This window comes from Hyla sarda, chromosome 2 (genome assembly GCF_029499605.1).
Source record: "Hyla sarda isolate aHylSar1 chromosome 2, aHylSar1.hap1, whole genome shotgun sequence".
Classification (NCBI taxonomy): Eukaryota; Metazoa; Chordata; class Amphibia; order Anura; family Hylidae; genus Hyla; species Hyla sarda.
Window position 1 is genome coordinate 287,675,605 of NC_079190.1, and position 20,376 is coordinate 287,695,980.

At 45.9% G+C, this 20,376-nt stretch overlaps 1 protein-coding gene across 6 annotated transcripts in view; it reads left to right on the plus strand.

Annotated features, from left to right (window-relative positions):
• FGR (FGR proto-oncogene, Src family tyrosine kinase) overlaps positions 1–20,376 on the plus strand; it is a 197,654-nt gene that overhangs the window by 105,470 nt on the left and 71,808 nt on the right. For all 6 annotated transcript variants that reach the window (XM_056557378.1, XM_056557382.1, XM_056557381.1 and 3 more), the window contains 3 exons: positions 5,668–5,766; positions 8,463–8,566; positions 9,940–10,089. In XM_056557378.1, coding sequence (XP_056413353.1) covers positions 5,668–5,766; positions 8,463–8,566; positions 9,940–10,089 — 353 coding nt within the window. The remainder of the gene's footprint in view (positions 1–5,667; positions 5,767–8,462; positions 8,567–9,939; positions 10,090–20,376) is intronic.

The window sequence follows — 20,376 nt, forward strand, 5'->3', positions numbered from 1 at the left end:
AGTACATTTTTTTTCTTATACTTCTCTGTATGGTTCCTCCTCTGCAATTTTTTTCCATGATTTTTTTACCCACTGCACCAAAATGTGAGACTTCTTACAAAGTCACATGATGAATTCATGACCACTGCAAAAGGTAACCAGTTGACTAGCTATAGAATTTTATAAAAATCCAAAGCAAAAAGTCACAATGAAAAGTCCCTCAGCTGCAACTGAGACAAATCATGCAACAAATCAACACCACAAAAACAGGGTAATAGCAATGATACATTCCCCCTCCCCCACAGTTTCAGAATCATGAGCTTCTACGTGTCACTCCGGTGCATCTACTGTTTAAAACATAACCTTTACTTATGATAAATGGCTAAAAAAAACAACAAACAATGCCATATACATGTAAGACATTTGACATGGTCTCCCTGGCAAGTCAAGGTTGCAAATGTGACAGATTGATAAAAACAACTAATAGATTTCTATTCTGTTTCCATTATTTGACTATTGGCTACTGGCTTTTTCGTATTGATATATCATTCTATTGTCTAGTGACAAATTGATGCTTTTACTAACAATAGTGGCCCTGATTTCCTTAGTGTGTTGGGTTTTTACTAGTGGGAAATGTTGCTCCAGACTTGTAGGATTCCTCTCTGTTTACTATGGGGATTCACAGATCGGGATACTTCTGACCAGGCTTTTTCTTGGTTGAAATTTCTAGCCATTTAGTCACAGGATTTTCTGTGAATTCAATAGTAAATAGGTTGGATTGGGAGAATACGCCCCTTTCTACCTGGCCACAACCCCTTTCCAGGTTATTCGAGTACACAGGCTTATTTTGTCACAACGCGCCCAAAAAATCTGGCAGTGCATGCACTACGCCACATTTTATCACACAACCCAACAAAAACAGGTCGGATTTACAATACTAAATTAAGGCGAGTGTTTGCATTGTTATATGTATATATTTCTGATGCTTTTTTGACATTCTGTCTCAGTTTTCCCCTTGATGGAGCCAATAACTAGCTTGCAGCGAAATGCAACAGGTTGGTATGTTTTAAAGGGGTAATCCAGGATTAGAATAACTGGTCTTACGTTTCGTGCGTTGGAGTGGTGCTATCCCGGTGTCTGCCCACTTGCTGCTCTCACTTGGTAATATTTTCATTGTTTTGTATCTGGCATCTGTTTCCATCACCATGTTTTTATGCACATGACACTTTGTCCTTCATAGCACCTTTTTACCTCACTGTGAGGTTTGTTGCCACTGCTGCTACGAATATATAGGTGCAATATATATATAATACATTGTTGATGTTTACATATTGCAACCTGACTACTGTCTTTAGTTGCTTCTAGATACATACTGCTTGTTAGTTGTACAATTGTTGAGTATATACTCATTTTAGTGGGAAGAACCGGTGATATCACCTTTATTTGCTGCATTCCTCATATTATATGTTTTTTATCTTGCTTGTACCGTCTTTGTTATTCTAATAAAATTTGTGTCCATTGGCGCTATTCATCCCATCCATAAACACCCCGTCAGGTAGCAAGTCGTTCCTCACGGCCGACATACTTAGGGCTTTTGAAAAATACTTCTATGACCTTTACAATATTCCCACCCCGTCAACACCCCCTCCCTCTCTGCTTCCCTCCTTATCCCTGAGTGACTACATTCAGAGTACGTCCCTCCCTCGTCTATCGGAGGAGGACATAGCGGCCCTGGAGTCCCCCTTCTTGGAGGAGGAGGTCTCCCAGGCAATATCACATCTTCCTACAGGCAAAAACCCGGGACCAGATGGGTACACGGTCAAGTTTTTTAAAGCCTTGAAGGATAGCCTGCTCTCCATTCTCTGTAAGACGTTTAATAGCATCGCCCCGGACCTGGGTTTTCCCACCTCATCGCTCAGTGCCTATATTACGGTAATTCCCAAGGAGGGACGCGACCCGGGTCTTTGCTCCAGCTACCGCCCCATATCTCTTCTGAATGTTGACATTAAACTGTTCACCAAATTGCTGGCGGATCGTCTAGCGTTGGTCCTTGGCCCCCTAGTCCACCCTGACCAGTCCGGGTTTATGCGCTCCCGAGAGGCGAGAGATAACACTGTTCGAGCCTTCTCGGTAATTAATAGAGCTACTACACTCAAAAAACCTTTACTGCTCCTCTCTCTCGACGCCGAGAAGGCGTTCGACAGGGTGGACTGGGGGTTCCTTAGAGCAATGCTGGAGCAAATAGGCCTGGGTCCCTCCATGATGGGGCGTGTGACGGCCCTGTATCGGGACCCTCAGGCACGGGTGAGAGTCAACGGGTCCCTTTCTTCCCCATTTCCCATCCAGAACGGAACGCGCCAGGGGTGCCCGCTCTCCCCCCTCCTATACATCTTGTGTATGGAGCATTTACTGACTGCTCGGAGATCTGATCCGGACACCTCTGCTCTGCTTTCGCAGACGACCTCCTCCTCTACTTAGCCTCTCCATGTACCTCCCTGCCGGCCGCATTGACTGTCATGCGGCAGTACTCCCACTATAGCAACCATAGGATTAACATGTCCAAAAGTGTGGCACTGCCGATAGCCCTCCCGGTGGACACCGTAGCGGGTCTAAAGAGAGAACACCCTTTTCAGTGGGCCACTGAGTCCTTTAAATACCTAGGCGTGCATATTCCATTGAACCCGGGAGCTGCCTTTGCCCTTAACTTCCAGGCTCTGTCGGCGACTCTAGACAGGGACCTGCGTAAATGGACATCTGGTACCTTCTCCTGGCTGGGGCGAGCTAATATTGTTAAAATGAATTTTCTCCCCCGCTTGCTATACCTATTCCAGGCGATTCCACTGGCGATTCTGCGCTCTTACTTCCAAAAACTAGACAAAATGATACGTTCCTTCATATGGGCGGGAAGGCTGTCTAGGATCTCTAGCCGGGTTCTGGTCAGGAGGAAGCAGGCAGGTGGTCTGGCGGTCCCTGACTGTCAGGCTTACTATGTAGCGGCTACCTTGACTCGACTACTGGATTTCATCCACGGTCGCGATTCTAAACAATGGGTGGCGCTGGAAGCGTATGGGACTGCCACGGATGTAGCCCTGTACCCTTGGTTGCCCACGAACACATACTCTCCTTTGGTGTTGGAGTCTCTACCCTGGGTGTCCAGGGAACTGATTGTTGCCCATAACAGATACTTGAAGAGGTCCCAGATCATAGCGGTTGATGGCCCTCTGACCCCGGTCCTTGGTAACCCTAGTTTCCCACCGGGCATGATGACTGACTCCTTCCTAGGTCATTCCTCGCCCCCGCCCCTACCCATCAGATGTTTCCTCAGCGGTACTCAGCTGAAACCCTACATGGAACTGGTGCCGACACACCTCAGGTCGCCTCTAAGTCAGATGCAATACCTTCAGCTGAGACACTTCATTAACACTGCAGGACGCTCCTTAAAGCTTGCCCGACCCCTCCTGCCCTTTGAAGAGCTGTGTGTTTCTTCCTCCCCGGTTTGTAAAGCAGTTTCCCAAGTGTACGGCCTTCTCATGGAAGAAACGGCTCGTGAACCCCCTAAATTCGAAGCGACCTGGGAGGAGGAACTACACACCACCATCGCTCGTTCTGACTGGACGACAGCCTATGTAATGTGCCACAAGATGTCTATATCATGCAGGGCGCAAGAAACTAATTACAAGATCCTGGCTAGGTGGTATAGGGTACAGGCCTTGTTACATAAATTCTACCCTGCAGTGTCTGATCTTTGTTGGCGCTGCGGCACAGAGACGGGGACCATGTCCCATATCTGGTGGTCCTTCCCTTCCCTTACAACCTTTTGGTCGACGGTGATAGACCGAATTGCCCTAGTGACGGGGGTGACATACCCCAATGACCCGAAGGGGCTTCTCCTGTCTATCATACCCACCTCTAGGAAATCACCTGCTAGACTCTTAGCTAACATGATGCTTATGGCGGCTAGGTCAGTGATACCCAAGAAATGGAAGAACTGTGCTCCCCCAACGATAACTGACTGGTACAAGGAAATTCTGTTTGTGAGCCGCATGGAGGAACTCTTGGCCGACTCGAGTGGCCGCTCCGCTAGATACACATTGATATGGGGCCCATGGCTCCACTTCCTTGATACCCGGCTCTATAGGGAGGACTAGAGAGACTGATACAGCCCCTCCCCTCCCCCATCTTATTTAGAGAGACTGTCCTCTGGAATTGACTGTCATGTACCAGGCCTATGAGGATATCCCAGGACTGGGGACCCTGGCGGCGACCGCGACTTCAGCCTCCAGTAAGTGCTTCTACCGCAGTCTTGAGGTATTCTCCTCACACTAGCCACAGCTATGCTGACTCTGCCATGGCTGTATGCCCCCCCCCCCCCTTTTATTAAATTTTTTATTTATTTATTTTTTATTTCTATTCTCAGTATTCCCCGCTTTTCTACTCCCCCTTCCCTATTCCTATACCTACCTGTTCATTCCTATGGTTATTCCCTAGTTTTTCTTATTATTGGTGCAATGTTGTAACTTACTGTTCAGAAGTATCCGACTAGCCACAGCATTCCTATTCCGATAACTAGTTGTAAGAGCGGTGGTGGTGACTTCCGCTCCACGCTTTTGTACTGTTCTTATTACCTTCATAATCGTGGCTTGTTTAACTATGTTTTTCCTAATAAAGCATTGTTTGGAATAAAAAAAAATTATAATTTGTGTCCATTGGACACGGTACTTGTTTGTATAAGTGACTCAGTTTTTTCTTTCTTTCTTTGTTGTAATTTGGCTTTGGAGTTCACAACATAACGGTCCACATACTAACTCTGGGGGCATATTTTTACATATACATACAAATCCAATTACTTGTTCTATCCCCAGGGGTGTTGTCCTTATATATTTATCAGACCACATAATGAACCATGGCTTGCCAAGGAGACCTTGTTAAAGGGGAACTCCGGTGCTTAAACATCTTATCCCCTATCCAAAGGATAGGGGATAAGATGCCTTGCCTGATCGCTGGGGACCCCCGGGATCATGCACGCGGCACCCCATTTGTAATCAGTGCCCGGAGCGTTTTGGCTCGGAGACCGATTACCGGCGACCACGGGGCCAGCGGCGTGTGAAGTCACGCCTCCGCCCCGTGTGACGTCACGCTCCGCCCCTCAATGCAAGTCGACGGGAGGGGGCGTGATAGCTATCACGCCCCCTCCCGTAGGCTTGCATTGAGGGGCGGAGCGTGACGTCACATGGGGGCGGAGGCATGACATCACACGGCGCCCGCCCTGCGATCGACCATAATCAGACCCGGAGCGAACACGCTCCAGGGACTGATTACAAACGGGGTGCCGCGTGCATTATCCCGGGGGTCCCCAGCGGCGCGACTCCCGGGCTCAGGCATCTTATTCCCTATCCTTTGGATAGGGGATAAGATGTTTAAGCACAGGAGAACCCCTTTAAATGTCTTACATGTATGTAGCATTGTTTTTAGCAAAGTAAAGGTTAGGTTTTAAATTGTAGAAACGCCTCAGTGATATGTATTTTGTGTACGTATCTAGGCACAATGATTCAGATAAATAACTGGAAATTCAGTGATAGTATCATGAACTGGTACTTTGAACTTGTTATGTAACTTTTTTATTCCTGTATTGTATTAGCAAAATAAAGCTGGTTATTTTCCTTGCTGTATCTCTTTCTGTCCCTGCAGTGAGGGTGACTGGTGGGAGGCACGATCTTTGCGTTCTGGAGAAATAGGATACATTCCTAGCAACTATGTGGCCCCTTTAAATTCAATCCATGCAGAAGAGTGAGTATAGCGGTTTATTTTCAATGGAAACACATTTTTTTATTTATCAATCTTATTTAAGAGCAACTGTTATCACAAATCAAGAAAATAAAGGTACTGCTGAGATCTGTGGTTCTACACGACTGCTTTCAGCTGTTTAGGGTATAAGCCAGTCTCAGAACAGATAAAATACTGGTGATGAGAAATCTGTGATACAAACCTTTTGATGTATGCAGCAATCCTTTATTACGGTACTTTCATATTCCACAGAAGACCCATTTCTCAGCCTACAGCCATCTGATGCTTTTTCAAAGCCTGATATTAATAATATTATTACACGCAATGCCCCACTAGTGCATCATAAATTACATCAATTACAATATTTCCAAATACTTACATATAACAAAGCATATCAAAATGAAAAACAAGATTAGCCCTGGTCAGTGGTTGTGTGCTAGAACAACACAAAGGGGGATATTTATCAAACCTTGTATAAAGGAACAGTGGAACAGTTGCCCATAGCAACCAGATTGCCTCCTGGGATCTGATTGGTTGCTAAGGGAAACTGCTCCACTGTTCCTTTATACAAGGTTTGATAAGTATCCCCCATGATTCATTGCTGTTACTTACAATCCAATTATCTTTAATTAGCAATAAAATATTACGTTTATCCATAATGTTCCATGGTTTCCACGTTGTTTTTTTGTCAGTGTTTTTTATTTTTTTGTCCAGAAAAAATGTATGCCAAAAAAACTGCCACTGCATTTTCCTGTGTTTTTGCATTTTTCCCCAGGCATTTTTTCTGCCATTTTTGCCTTTGTGTTTTTCCTGTTCCTGTGTCCTCCTCATTTTCAACTTTTAATTAAAAAAAAACTGGCAGAAGAATGGCAATGCAAAACCCGCAATGACAGAAAAACATCAAAGAGGAGTAAGGAAATGCCAAAAACAGAACATCTGGCCGCAGCGTTATTTTTATTTTTTAAGAATTAAAAAAATATTAAAAAAATGGGAACCCAGCCTCAGTCATGTTAACATAGCCTATTAAACATAGACTAACAGGGGAAACTAGCTTTTAAAAGGAACCTGTCATCACTTTCAAGCTGTCCGAACACTGAGTCATTAAGGTGGTTGTCACGCCGAGCACTCCGGAGCGCTCGCGGCGTGCCCGTGTATGCAGCGCTCCAGTCAGCACCGCTTACCGCGAGCGCTGCTTCCATGTCTCCGGTGGGGACGGGATCCGAGGTACGGGACGTGCCCGCTCTCGGATCGCGCCCCTTGTCTCTCATCTGCCCCATCCTCCTGTTCAGTCCCGGCGCGCGGCCCCGCTCTCTAGGGCGCGCGCGCTCCAGGTCTCTCAGATTTAAAGGGCTAGTGCACCATTAATTGGTGCCTGGCCCAATTAGTCCCAAGCACTCCCTACACTATTTAAACCCACTTCCCCTTCCTGTCCCTGCCGGATCTTGTTGCCTAGTGCCCTGTGAAAGCGTTTCTGTGTGTTCCATTGCCTGTGTACCCAGACCCTTGCCATTGCCCCTGACTACGAACCGCTGCTGCCTGCCCAGACCTTCTGCTACGTCCAACCTTGCTCTTGCCTTGTCCTTGTGTGCCGCGCTTGTCTCAGCTGTCAGAGAGGTTGAGTCACTATCGGGTGGAACGACCTGGGGGTTACCTGCCGCTGCAAGTCCATCCCGCTTTGCGGTGGGCTCTGGTGAAAACCAGTAACCCCTTAGATTCCGTTCCCCTGGTACGGCCCACGCCATCACCTCACTGACACAGAGGATCCACCACCCGTTTCCTCCCTGCATACCAGTCCGGATCCTGACAGTGGTCTCCAGCAGCTTCTTCCCACCCCAACAGCGTTGATTGATAGACTTCTTCCTATTTAGGTAAAAGGGAGAGATCTTATTAGTCAAGGATAGCAAGGCAGGCAGAAGCCACCACTGACCGCCCAAAGGATGTATGGTCAGGAAAAATAAAAGGGATGACAGGTTCCTTTTAAATGCTGAAGACAAGCAGTTCCAAATGATTATTTTGGCACTTTAATGTGGTTTTATAAAAAATAATATGTAACTTGAAGTGGATGATATAATGTTGTGGTATGTTGCCTGGATTTTTAAAATGAATGGACTGGGGCACAGTGGGTGGAATATATGCCCCATCTTCAGACAAAATCTATGAAGAAGTATCTGCAGTCAACAGCAGGAGAGAGGCAATAAGGGTCAAGCTTTACTACCCAGAGATTGGCACTTTTCATTACATTTCATGGGTAGTATGAATAAGAAGAGTAATGTCCACAAAAACGGCAAACTTACAGAAGGCTACAAAACTCATTCCTACCTGCTTGCTGCAAGAAGTAATGAAAAGGGGAATGCAAACAAGTAATGGGCCTTCCTATCTTGTATGGGGGTTATGATGGCCTGAAATGACAAGAGTAGAACTCTATTTTATAGGGCTGCAACTGTGGTTATATCATGGGAAAGTATGAAAAAAAAGCTTCAGAAAACTCTGTTCTGATCTCACTATGAAGACTATAATCTGCATAGTAACACCAGCATTGTGCTGCTGTATGCTCTATTTTTCACATGATCTGAGATCGTGGGCAAAATGGTGGCATTTATTTTTCCTCCCTTTTGCCTAATTTTTAATATACGTCATTCACCATCTCTATAACATGGAGTGTAATAGGTTGAATGATTTTCCTATGTTTATTCCCACAGGTGGTATTTTGGCAAAATTGGCAGAAAGGATGCAGAGAGGCAACTGCTGAGTGAAGGAAATATACAAGGAAGTTTTATGATCAGAGAAAGTGAAACTACAAAGGGTGAGAGATATAGAATTATATTCAGAAAGAATACAAACATTCAAGTGTGCCCCAATAACTTATGCAAATGAATTCATAAAAGACAGACACAATATCACACTGAAGACCATCCTAAAGGACGCTAATGATGAAAAATCTTGAATTTCATTTTTATGCGATTTCATTTGTAAAAATGATTTCTTCCATGAAGCAATATTCTCTGATTCATGTCTGTGTGCACAAAACAGCTGCGATATCAGGTACGGTCACACACAGCGGATGCATTTGATGCTGCGCATGCGTTGCCGCAGTCACAGACCCAGCTCCTTGATCCCTGTAGCTCTGTTTGTTCACTCGTATCGGCAGATTTCCTGCTGGCAGTCACAAGCTGACACACAAAGCTACCCAGCTGCAGCAGGGAGCTAGCTCTGCAGTTGCACACATCCAGTACGCTGCGGTTGCACTGTTTGTGACCCTACCAATGATATATCTCCTGTGTGAGAAAACTTTGCCACAGATAAAACCACAAAAGCTTCTGAAATATGAGAAAATATATTGTAAAACCCTGTTGACATGTAGAAAAATAGCTGTTATGACTGACCATTTTGAGTATTAATAATAATAGTTGATGAGCCTGCACCATACACTTCCCATGTTATAGCTTGTAAATGTATGGTGGACAGTACGAAAAGTTTGTTGAAGGTAATGTAAATGTAGCCCAAAAAAATCACCATTGACTTTCATTAGAAAAAAAAATCATAGGAAAAAAAAAACCTAACCTGACACACTTTTCTATCCTGTCATTAAAGGGGTACTCCCGTGGAAACCTTTTTTTTTTTTTTTTATCAACTGGTGCCAGAAAGTTAAACAGATTTGTAAATTGCTTCTTTTAAAAAAAATCTTAATCCTTCCAGTACTTTTTAGGGGCTTTATACTACAAAGGAAATGTTTTTCTTTTTGGATTTCTCTTCTGTCACGACCCCAGTGCTCTGTTCTGACCTCTGCTGTCCATTTTAGGAACTGTCCAGAGCAGCATATGTTTGCTATGGGGATTTTCTCCTGCTCTGGACAGTTCCTAAAATGGACAGCAGAGGTCAGCAGAGAGCACTGTGGTCGTGACATAAGATAAATCCAAAAAGAAAAGCATTTCCTCCATAGTATACAGCCCCTAAAAAGTACTGGAAGGATTAAGATTTTTTTTAATAGAAGTAATTTACAAATCTGTTTAACTTTCTGGCACCATTTGATCTAAAAGAAAAAGTTTTCCACAAGAGTACCCCTTTAAGTAATGGAAGTCCATGAATTAAGGCAAAAGGATAAATGTGTTGGTTCTTCTGTTTTTGTGCATGCATTTTGTGTTGTTTATTTTGATACCTCCCCTGGTCTTTACATAGGTGCATACTCACTCTCTCTTCGTGATTGGGAAAATACAAAAGGAGATCATGTCAAACATTATAAGATCCGCAAGATTGATAATGGAGGCTTTTACATCACAACGCGGGCTCAATTTGACAGTGTGCAGGAGCTGGTACAACATTACACAGGTAAGCTGCTAAGTACATATGGCAACATAAGTGGAAACCATTGATTTCATGTCGATATAAAGAAAATTCTAGCTATAGCTTCTCCGTAAAGCAGCGTTTTGCCAAAAAACAATGGTAAAATTCCAGTTTTTAGTGCATCGTCTGTTCAATAAGAGGAGGTCATGCACATATAAAGCGAGTTTGTTAGTATGTGCAACCGCATAATATTCATAGTGGCAATATTTTAACACAATATAACCAGATATTGGGATTAAGGGGGTTCTTCCTGGTTCCCGCTAGTGTTGCTCACGAATATTCGCAATTCGAATATTATTCGCGAATATCGCATATTCGCGAATTCGCGAATTTCGCGAATATAGCGCTATATATTCGTAATTACGAATATTCGTGTTTTTTTTTTTTTTTTTTTTTTTTTTTTTTTTCACAGTACACATCACAGTGATCATCCCTCTCTGCTTCCAGCTTGTGTGGTGTAAAGAAGGTTCTAATACTACTGTGTGAGACTGGCGGGCGAAAATTCGCATATGCGAAGATTCGCGTATACGAAAATTAGCATATGCAAATTTACGCATATGCGAATTTTCGCGTATGTTAATTTTGTATATGCTAATATTCACATATGTTAATTTTCGCATGCGCGAATTTACGCATATGCGAAAATAAAACGAGAATATGCGAATATTCGCGAATATATGACGAATATTCGAATTCGAATATGGCCTATGCCGCTCAACACTAGTTCCCGCAAACAACATAGTGATGTCACCACATTGTCTCGGCCTCCTAATAGTTAGTACTGGGGCTGTTGGCCCTTGTCTGAAAACAGGCGGAACCAGGTGCTGAAAATCTGAATGACACCCCTGGAAGTAGCTGCTACTGGAAATGGTTGTTTGAGATGTAAGGGGGAAAAAATAACCCTGTTTGGTCTGGCATTTTATTTCTAAGAGAAGAAGATCAGCAGTCACAAGATCCCTGTGGTGAAGTTTAGTTGTGTAAAAACTGACCGAATAGAACCTTATATGGCTAACAATAGTTCAAAAGATCTCATAGTTATGGTCAATGCTGAAGTGTTGGAAAAAAGGGGGTATGGATTTACAGTAGCATGCAGGGCAACATATGTTCAGGAAAATACTGCCAAAAAGCAATGACAAGAAAGACTAGGATGTGTAGGATGGGAAAACATGTTATTGATAAAAATGGCACAACTAGTGAGCTACAGGATGAAAATCTTGCAGACTGCTAAGAAAATGGGGGTAGATTTATCAAAATCTGTGCAGAGGAAAAGTTGACCAGTTGCCCATAACAACCAATCAGATCTCTTCTTTCATTTTTGAAAAGGCCTATGAAAAATGAAAGAAGCAATATGATTGGTTGCTATGGGCGACTGGTCATCTTTTCCTCTGCACAGGTTTTGATAAATCTCCCCTATGATTATTGGTGCAATACCTGGTGAAGGAAAATGTGCTCCAATGAGTTATTACTATAAGAGATATGAAAACAATTGAATGCCTTTATGATTCCTTTTGCTTCATTGTATTTTGACAGTACTTAAAAGTACGTTGTAAAGGGACATATTTCATAGTGTGTTGTGTTTTCTGCCCCCTGCATCACTCTACTGCTGTGCAAAGAGAGTGACGTCAGCAACCCACCCATCTGCTTAAACAGCGGTAACCTGCTTGGTAACCTAGGGCAGTGTTTCCCAACCCAGTCCTCAAGGCACACCAACATTCCGTTTTTTTTTCAGTTACTCCATTGGAATAGAACAGGGAAAAATTTAAATCCTGGGCTGTTGGTGTGCCTTGAGGACTGGATTGGGAAACACTGTCACGATCACACCCTATCGGTCCAGCCAAGACGCTAGAGAGAGTGTGATGGTGCAAGGGTTAAAGCCGCCAGACCTCTGGGTATCCACTACTTGTCCCAGCAAGTCACCAAATTAACCCTTAGATAAACGTGTTTCACCAGAGCTGCCTTCAGAAAGGTGAGCTCATATATTTAGAGATCAAAGACCAGAGCTGATTAATTAAACATTTAATCTGATAAAAGGTATCACAGTGCTATGCATAAAAATAAACAAATGATATACAGTTACAAAAATGTATAAAAGAGTTTCGCAAGGCAAGTTCAGAAAACAAAAATGAAGTTCTTACAGCATGATGGTATCAGTCCATGAGAGAGTTCCTGCTGTTCTTAGGATGGTCTTGTCAGCTTGTTGCCCAGCATTGAACACCCTGAGTCTAGCATTCTCCCCTCTGATCCCACCAGGGGGGCATCTCTCTGCCTGGCCCTTTTATCTGGTTGATTATATGATGGGACCAGAGTGCATGACTTCAAAGGAGATGTAAACACACAGCCCGACCCCCCCCCCCCCCAATAAAATGCAAAACACAAAAAACACATGTCTGAATGACACACCGTCTGAATGACCCCTCACCCCCCAGGTCTTAGTTTATACATAGATGCAATTATAAAACACATGTATGTTTCCATAATCAGGCCTTGGGCCTGACAAACACTGACCTAGGGAACGAGTTGTAAACAATGAGAATGGGCACTACATAAAAAGTAAGTAATTTTGCTAATAACATGTATCTGCAAAATTACTTACTTTTGCATTATCTGGGCATTGGAAAATGTAAATGCATTTTCCAGCTAAAATGATGCATGGCCTATTGCACTATTCGCTTCAAAAGGAGCTGAGGCTGCAGTGTTGCTCTATCACCGAAAAGCAGCAGAGTCCTGTTGAATTCAATGGAATTCTGCTGCTCTGTGCACTCGGCGGAATTTCCCTGCCAGATGTTTGGCAGGTATGTGCTGGAGCTGCGGGATCTCAGCTCTGCAGATACTAACAAGGGAGCTGTATTTTCCCTGTAGCTGGGGCTAATATGTTATCTATCCTCAGTTACAGGGGAAAAGAGCAAAAAAAAGTATTACACTGTGAAGTGTTCCCTGAAGGTATATATATGTGTATATACATGCATTCATATATGGAAAGTGAATGTATTTTAGTGGCGCTTTGTGCTATTAATTAATAAAAGGAAAAAAAAATGTTATGTATTACATTACATAAAAAATACTAAAATAAAATTAATTTAAAAATAAAATCAGGCTGTTCTCCCGGCTCCCTGCCATATATCTTTATTCTATATATTGTTATACTATGTTCCTATAGTAGCTGTCTCCATTGCAAAATCCAGCATTAGGCTAGGATTCCACTGAGGTTTTTTCCCACCAGCAAAAACGCCAGAAAGAGCTGCCAGTGAAACTGTCACAGCTTTTTCCTGCATTTAGGCAGTTTTTCTGGTGTTTTCCCTGGTGTGTGGAAACAGACAGTTTTGTCCCCAGTGGCAGTTTTCTCACTGTCTTCATGGTACTACTCTCTGTATCAGATGCTGAGCGCCTGGTCCACATAGTGTAAGGAGCCAAAGGCTGTCTGGGCATGCTGGGAGTTGTAGTTTAGCAACAATTGGAGGCTCTCTGTTTGGGAAGACATTGCATTTTAGGTGCTCTTCCCAGGGGAGAGCGCCGAAATGTCCAAACCCATTTTTTGTGTTTATTTTTTGTTCTCAATTCAGATCCGTGTATGCAGAGGATTGCGGGGGATTCGGCAGATGAACTAGATTTTTTTTCTTTTAATAAAATGGCTAATGAGGGCTCTGGGGGAGTTTTTTTTTTTTAAATAAAATTTTTTTTCCAATGTGTCGTGTTTTTTTTAAATTGAATTTTCAGGCTTAGTAGTGGAAGCCGTCTTATTTACGGAATCCATTACTATGAAGGGGGTTAGCGTTAGCCACAAAAACAGCTAGCGTTAACCCCAAATTATTACCCCGGTACCCACCGCAAGAGCTGGTACCAACAGGCCTGGAGCATCAAAATGGCACTCCTGGACCTAGGTGGTAACATGCTGGCATTATTTAGGCAAGAGATGGCCAGTAACAATGGTGCTCGTCCACCCTGGTAACGTCAGGCTGTTGGTGCTTGGTTGGTATCTTGCTGAGAATAAAAATACGGGGTACCCTATGTATTTTTTAAATGTGTTTATTTATTTAAGGAAAAAAGGCATAGGGTTCCCCGTAATTTTATTCTCTGCCAGATACCAACCAAGCAGCAACAGCCTGACATTACCAGGGTGGGTGAGAACCATTGTTACTGGCCCTTCCCAGCCTAAATAACACCGCCTAGGCCCATGAGCGCCATTATTGATGCTCTGGGCCTGTTGGTTCCAGCTCTTCCCAGCACCCCTATGGCGGTGGGTACCAGGGTAATAATTGGGGGTTAGCGCTAGCTGTTTTGACGGCTAACGCTAAGCCCAGGCTAGGTAAGGGATTCCGCCAATAAGACGGCTTCCACTACTAAGCCTGAAAATTTAATTTAAAAAAAAGTGTGAATTGGGGTAGAAAACAGACATGGTGCACATCTACAATCTTGTATTATGATCTGATTGCTTCTCAGCATAATATCAAAAACTAACAGGTTGTTAGTATACATTTTTGATCAAAAATAGAAGCCCACTCGCCACGTCAAGGCCAACTATTTAGAGTGGGTGTCACGATGCCGGCTGGCAGGTAGTGGATCCTCTGTGCCAGAGAGGGATTGGCGTGGACCGTGCTAGTGGACCGGTTCTAAGCCACTACTGGTTTTCACCAGAGCCCGCCGCAAAGCGGGATGGTCTTGCTGCGGCGGTAGTGACCAGGTCGTATCCACTAGCAACGGCTCACCTCTCTGGCTGCTGAAGATAGGCGCGGTACAAGGGAGTAGGCAAAAGCAAGGTCGGACGTAGCAGAAGGTCGGGGCAGGCAGCAAGGATCGTAGTCAGGGGCAACGGCAGAAGGTCAGGAATCACAGGCAAGGAACACACAAGGAACGCTTTCACTGGCACTAAGGCAACAAGATCCGGCAAGGGAGTGAAGGGGAAGTGAGGTGATATAGGGGAGTGCACAGGTGTAAAGACTAATTGGAACCACTGCGCCAATCAGCGGCGCAGTGGCCCTTTAAATCGCAGAGACCCGGCGCGCGCGCGCCCTAGGGAGCGGGGCCGCGCGCGCCGGGACAGAACAGACGGAGAGCGAGTCAGGTAGGAGAGCCGGGGAGAGTGAAGCGAGCGCTCCGGGGAGGAGCGGGGACCCGGAGCGCTCGGCGTAACAGTACCCCCCCCCTTGGGTCTCCCCCTCTTCTTAGACCCTGAGAACCTGAGGAGCAGACTTTTGTCTAGGATGTTGTCCTCAGGTTCCCAGGATCTCTCTTCAGGACCACAACCCTCCCAGTCCACTAAAAAAAAATTTTTCCCTCTGACCTTTTTGGCAGCTAGAATCTCTTTGACCGAGAAGATGTCTGAGGAGCCGGAAACAGGAGTGGGAGGAACAGATTTGGGAGAAAAACGGTTGAGGATGAGTGGTTTAAGAAGAGAGACGTGAAAGGCATTAGGGATACGAAGAGAGGGAGGAAGAAGAAGTTTATAAGAGACAGGATTAATTTGACACAAAACTTTGAAAGGACCAAGATAGCGTGGTCCCAACTTGTAGCTAGGGACACGGAAGCGGACATATTTAGCGGAGAGCCATACCTTGTCTCCAGGGGAAAAAACGGGGGGAGCTCTTCTTTTCTTATCCGCGAACTTCTTCATGCGTGATGAAGCCCGTAAGAGAGAATTTTGGGTCTCTCTCCATATGATGGAAAGGTCACGAGAAATTTCATCCACAGCGGGCAGACCAGAGGGCAAGGGAGTAGGGAGGGGGGGAAGAGGGTGACGGCCGTACACCACGAAAAATGGGGATTTGGAGGAAGACTCAGAGACCCTGAAGTTATACGAGAATTCGGCCCATGGGAGGAGATCAGCCCAGTCATCCTGGCGGGAGGAAACAAAATGTCGCAAATAATCACCCAAGATCTGGTTAATCCTTTCTACTTGTCCATTGGACTGGGGATGATATGCAGAAGAAAAATTTAATTTAATCTTGAGTTGTTTACAGAGAGCCCTCCAGAATTTAGACACGAATTGGACGCCTCTATCCGAGACAATCTGCGTAGGCAATCCGTGAAGACGAAAAATGTGTACAAAAAATTGTTTAGCCAACTGAGGCGCAGAAGGAAGACCAGGAAGAGGGATGAAATGTGCCATTTTGGAGAATCGATCAACGACCACCCAAATAACAGTGTTGCCACGGGAAGGGGGTAAATCAGTAATAAAATCCATACCAATCAGAGACCAAGGCTGTTCGGGGACAGGCAGAGGATGAAGAAAACCAGCGGGCTTCTGGCGAGGAGTCTTATCCCGGGCACAGATAGTGCAGGCTCGCACAAAGTCCACAACATCCGTCTCCAGAGTCGGCCACCAATAGAAGCGGGAGATGAGTTGCACAGATTTCTTGATACCCGCATGACCTGCGAGAAGGGAGGAGTGACCCCATTTGAGGATTCCGAGGCGTTGGCGAGGAGAAACAAAGGTCTTTCCTGGAGGAGTCTGCCTGATGGAGGCAGGAGAAGTGGAGATCAGGCAATCAGGTGGAATGATGTGTTGCGGAGAGAGTTCAACTTCTGAGGCATCCGAGGAACGAGAGAGAGCATCGGCCCTAATGTTCTTATCGGCAGGACGAAAGTGAATCTCAAAATTAAATCGGGCCAAGAACAGAGACCACCGGGCCTGGCGAGGATTCAGCCGTTGGGCAGACTGGAGGTAGGAGAGGTTCTTGTGGTCGGTGTAGATAATAACAGGAGAACTTGATCCCTCCAGCAGATGCCTCCATTCCTCAAGTGCTAATTTAATGGCTAGAAGCTCTCGATCCCCGATGGAGTAGTTCCTCTCCGCTGGAGAGAAGGTCCTAGAGAAAAAACCACAAGTGACAGCATGCCCGGAATAATTTTTTTGTAGAAGAACAGCTCCAGCTCCCACTGAGGAGGCATCAACCTCCAATAGGAAGGGTTTGGAAGGGTCAGGTCTGGAGAGGACGGGAGCCGAAGAAAAGGCAGACTTGAGTCGTTTAAAGGCGTCTTCTGCTTGAGGAGGCCAGGACTTGGGATCAGCATTTTTTTTGGTTAAAGCCACGATAGGAGCCACAATGGTAGAAAAATGTGGAATAAATTGCCTGTAATAATTGGCGAACCCCAAAAAGCGTTGGATAGCACGGAGTCCGGAGGGGCGTGGCCAATCTAAGACGGCAGAGAGTTTGTCTGGATCCATCTGTAGTCCCTGGCCAGAGACCAAATATCCTAGAAAAGGAAGAGATTGGCATTCAAACAGACATTTCTCAATTTTGGCATAGAGTTGGTTGTCACGAAGTCTCTGAAGAACCATACGGACATGCTGGCGGTGTTCCTCTAGATTGGCAGAAAAAATTAGGATATCGTCCAGATATACAACAACACAGGAGTATAACAGATCACGAAAAATTTCATTGACAAAGTCTTGGAAGACGGCAGGGGCGTTGCACAGTCCAAAGGGCATGACCAGATACTCAAAGTGTCCATCTCTGGTGTTAAATGCCGTTTTCCACTCGTCCCCCTCTCTGATGCGGATGAGGTTATAGGCGCCTCTTAAGTCCAATTTAGTGAAGATGTGGGCACCTTGGAGGCGATCAAAGAGTTCAGAGATGAGGGGTAAGGGGTAGCGGTTCTTAACCGTGATTTTATTAAGACCGCAGTAGTCAATGCAAGGACGAAGGGAGCCATCCTTTTTGGACACAAAAAAAAATCCGGCTCCGGCAGGAGAGGAGGATTTACGGATAAAGCCCTTTTTTAGATTCTCCTGGACGTATTCGGACATGGCAAGAGTCTCTGGGGCAGAGAGAGGATAAATTCTGCCCCGGGGTGGAGTAGTGCCCGGGAGGAGGTCGATAGGGCAATCATAAGGCCTGTGAGGAGGTAGAGTCTCAGCTTGTTTTTTGCAGAAAACATCCGCGAAGTCCATATAGGCCTTAGGGAGACCGGTTACTGGAGGAACCACAGAGTTACGGCAAGGGTTACTGGGAACCGGTTTTAGACAGTTCTTGGAACAGGAGGACCCCCAACTCTTGATCTCCCCAGTGGACCAATCCAGGGTAGGGGAATGAAGTTGAAGCCAGGGAAGACCAAGGAGAATTTCCGAGGTGCAATTGGGGAGGACCAAAAGTTCAATCCTCTCATGATGAGATCCGATGCTCATAAGAAGGGGCTCCGTGCGGAAACGTATGGTACAGTCCAATCTTTCATTATTTACACAATTGATGTAGAGGGGTCTGGCGAGACTGGTCACCGGGATGTTGAACCTGTTGACGAGAGAGGCCAAAATAAAATTTCCTGCAGATCCAGAGTCCAAGAAGGCCACTGTAGAGAAGGAGAAGGCAGAGGCAGACATCCGCACAGGCACAGTAAGACGTGGAGAAGAAGAGTAGACATCAAGGACTGTCTCACTTTTGTGCGGAGTCAGCGTACGTCTTTCCAGGCGGGGAGGACGGATAGGACAATCTCTCAGGAAGTGTTCGGTACTAGCACAGTACAGGCAGAGGTTCTCCATTCGGCGTCGTGTCCTCTCTTGAGGTGTCAGGCGAGACCGGTCGACCTGCATAGCCTCCACGGCGGGAGGCACAGGAACAGATTGCAGGGGACCAGAGGAGAGAGGAGCCGAGGAGGAGAAACGCCTCGTGCGAACAGAGTCCATATCTTGGCGGAGTTCCTGACGCCTTTCGGAAAAACGCATGTCAATGCGAGTGGCTAGGTGAATAAGTTCATGTAGATTAGCAGGAATTTCTCGTGCGGCCAGAACATCTTTAATGTTGCTGGATAGGCCTTTTTTGAAGGTCGCGCAGAGGGCCTCATTATTCCAGGACAATTCTGAAGCAAGAGTACGGAATTGTACGGCATACTCGCCAACGGAAGAATTACCCTGGACCAGGTTCAACAGGGCAGTCTCAGCAGAAGAGGCTCGGGCAGGTTCCTCAAAGACACTTCGGATTTCCGAGAAGAAGGAGTGTACAGAGGCAGTGACGGGGTCATTGCGGTCCCAGAGCGGTGTGGCCCATGACAGGGCTTTTCCGGACAGAAGGCTGACTACGAAAGCCACCTTAGACCTTTCAGTGGGAAACAGGTCCGACATCATCTCCAGATGCAGGGAACATTGGGAAAGAAAGCCTCGGCAAAACTTAGAGTCCCCATCAAATTTATCCGGCAAGGATAAGCGTATCCCAGGAGCGGCCACTCGCTGCGGAGGAGGTGCAGGAGCTGGCGGAGGAGATGACTGCTGAAGCTGTGGTAGTAACTGTTGTAGCATAACGGTCAGTTGAGACAGCTGTTGGCCTTGTTGCGCTATCTGTTGTGACTGCTGGGCGACCACCGTGGTGAGGTCAGCGACAACTGGCAGAGGAACTTCAGCGGGATCCATGGCCGGATCTACTGTCACGATGCCGGCTGGCAGGTAGTGGATCCTCTGTGCCAGAGAGGGATTGGCGTGGACCGTGCTAGTGGACCGGTTCTAAGCCACTACTGGTTTTCACCAGAGCCCGCCGCAAAGCGGGATGGTCTTGCTGCGGCGGTAGTGACCAGGTCGTATCCACTAGCAACGGCTCACCTCTCTGGCTGCTGAAGATAGGCGCGGTACAAGGGAGTAGGCAAAAGCAAGGTCGGACGTAGCAGAAGGTCGGGGCAGGCAGCAAGGATCGTAGTCAGGGGCAACGGCAGAAGGTCAGGAATCACAGGCAAGGAACACACAAGGAACGCTTTCACTGGCACTAAGGCAACAAGATCCGGCAAGGGAGTGAAGGGGAAGTGAGGTGATATAGGGGAGTGCACAGGTGTAAAGACTAATTGGAACCACTGCGCCAATCAGCGGCGCAGTGGCCCTTTAAATCGCAGAGACCCGGCGCGCGCGCGCCCTAGGGAGCGGGGCCGCGCGCGCCGGGACAGAACAGACGGAGAGCGAGTCAGGTAGGAGAGCCGGGGAGAGTGAAGCGAGCGCTCCGGGGAGGAGCGGGGACCCGGAGCGCTCGGCGTAACAGTGGGTCCCTAACTTAAATTTAAAAAAAAACACGACAAATTGGAAAATTTTATTTTTAAAAACACTCCCCCACAGCCCTCGTTAGCCATTTTATTAAACGGAAAAAAAAAATCTAGTTAATTACCGTAATCCACCGAATCCGCCAAAATCCTCTGCATACACGGATCTGAAATGAGTAGAAAAAAGAAACACAAAAAATGGGTTAGGACATTTTTGGTGCTCTCCACTGGGGAGAGTGCCTAAAATGCAATGTCTTCCCAAACAGAGAGCCTCCAATTGTTGCAAAACTAAAACTCCCAGCATGCCCAGACAGCCGAAGGCTG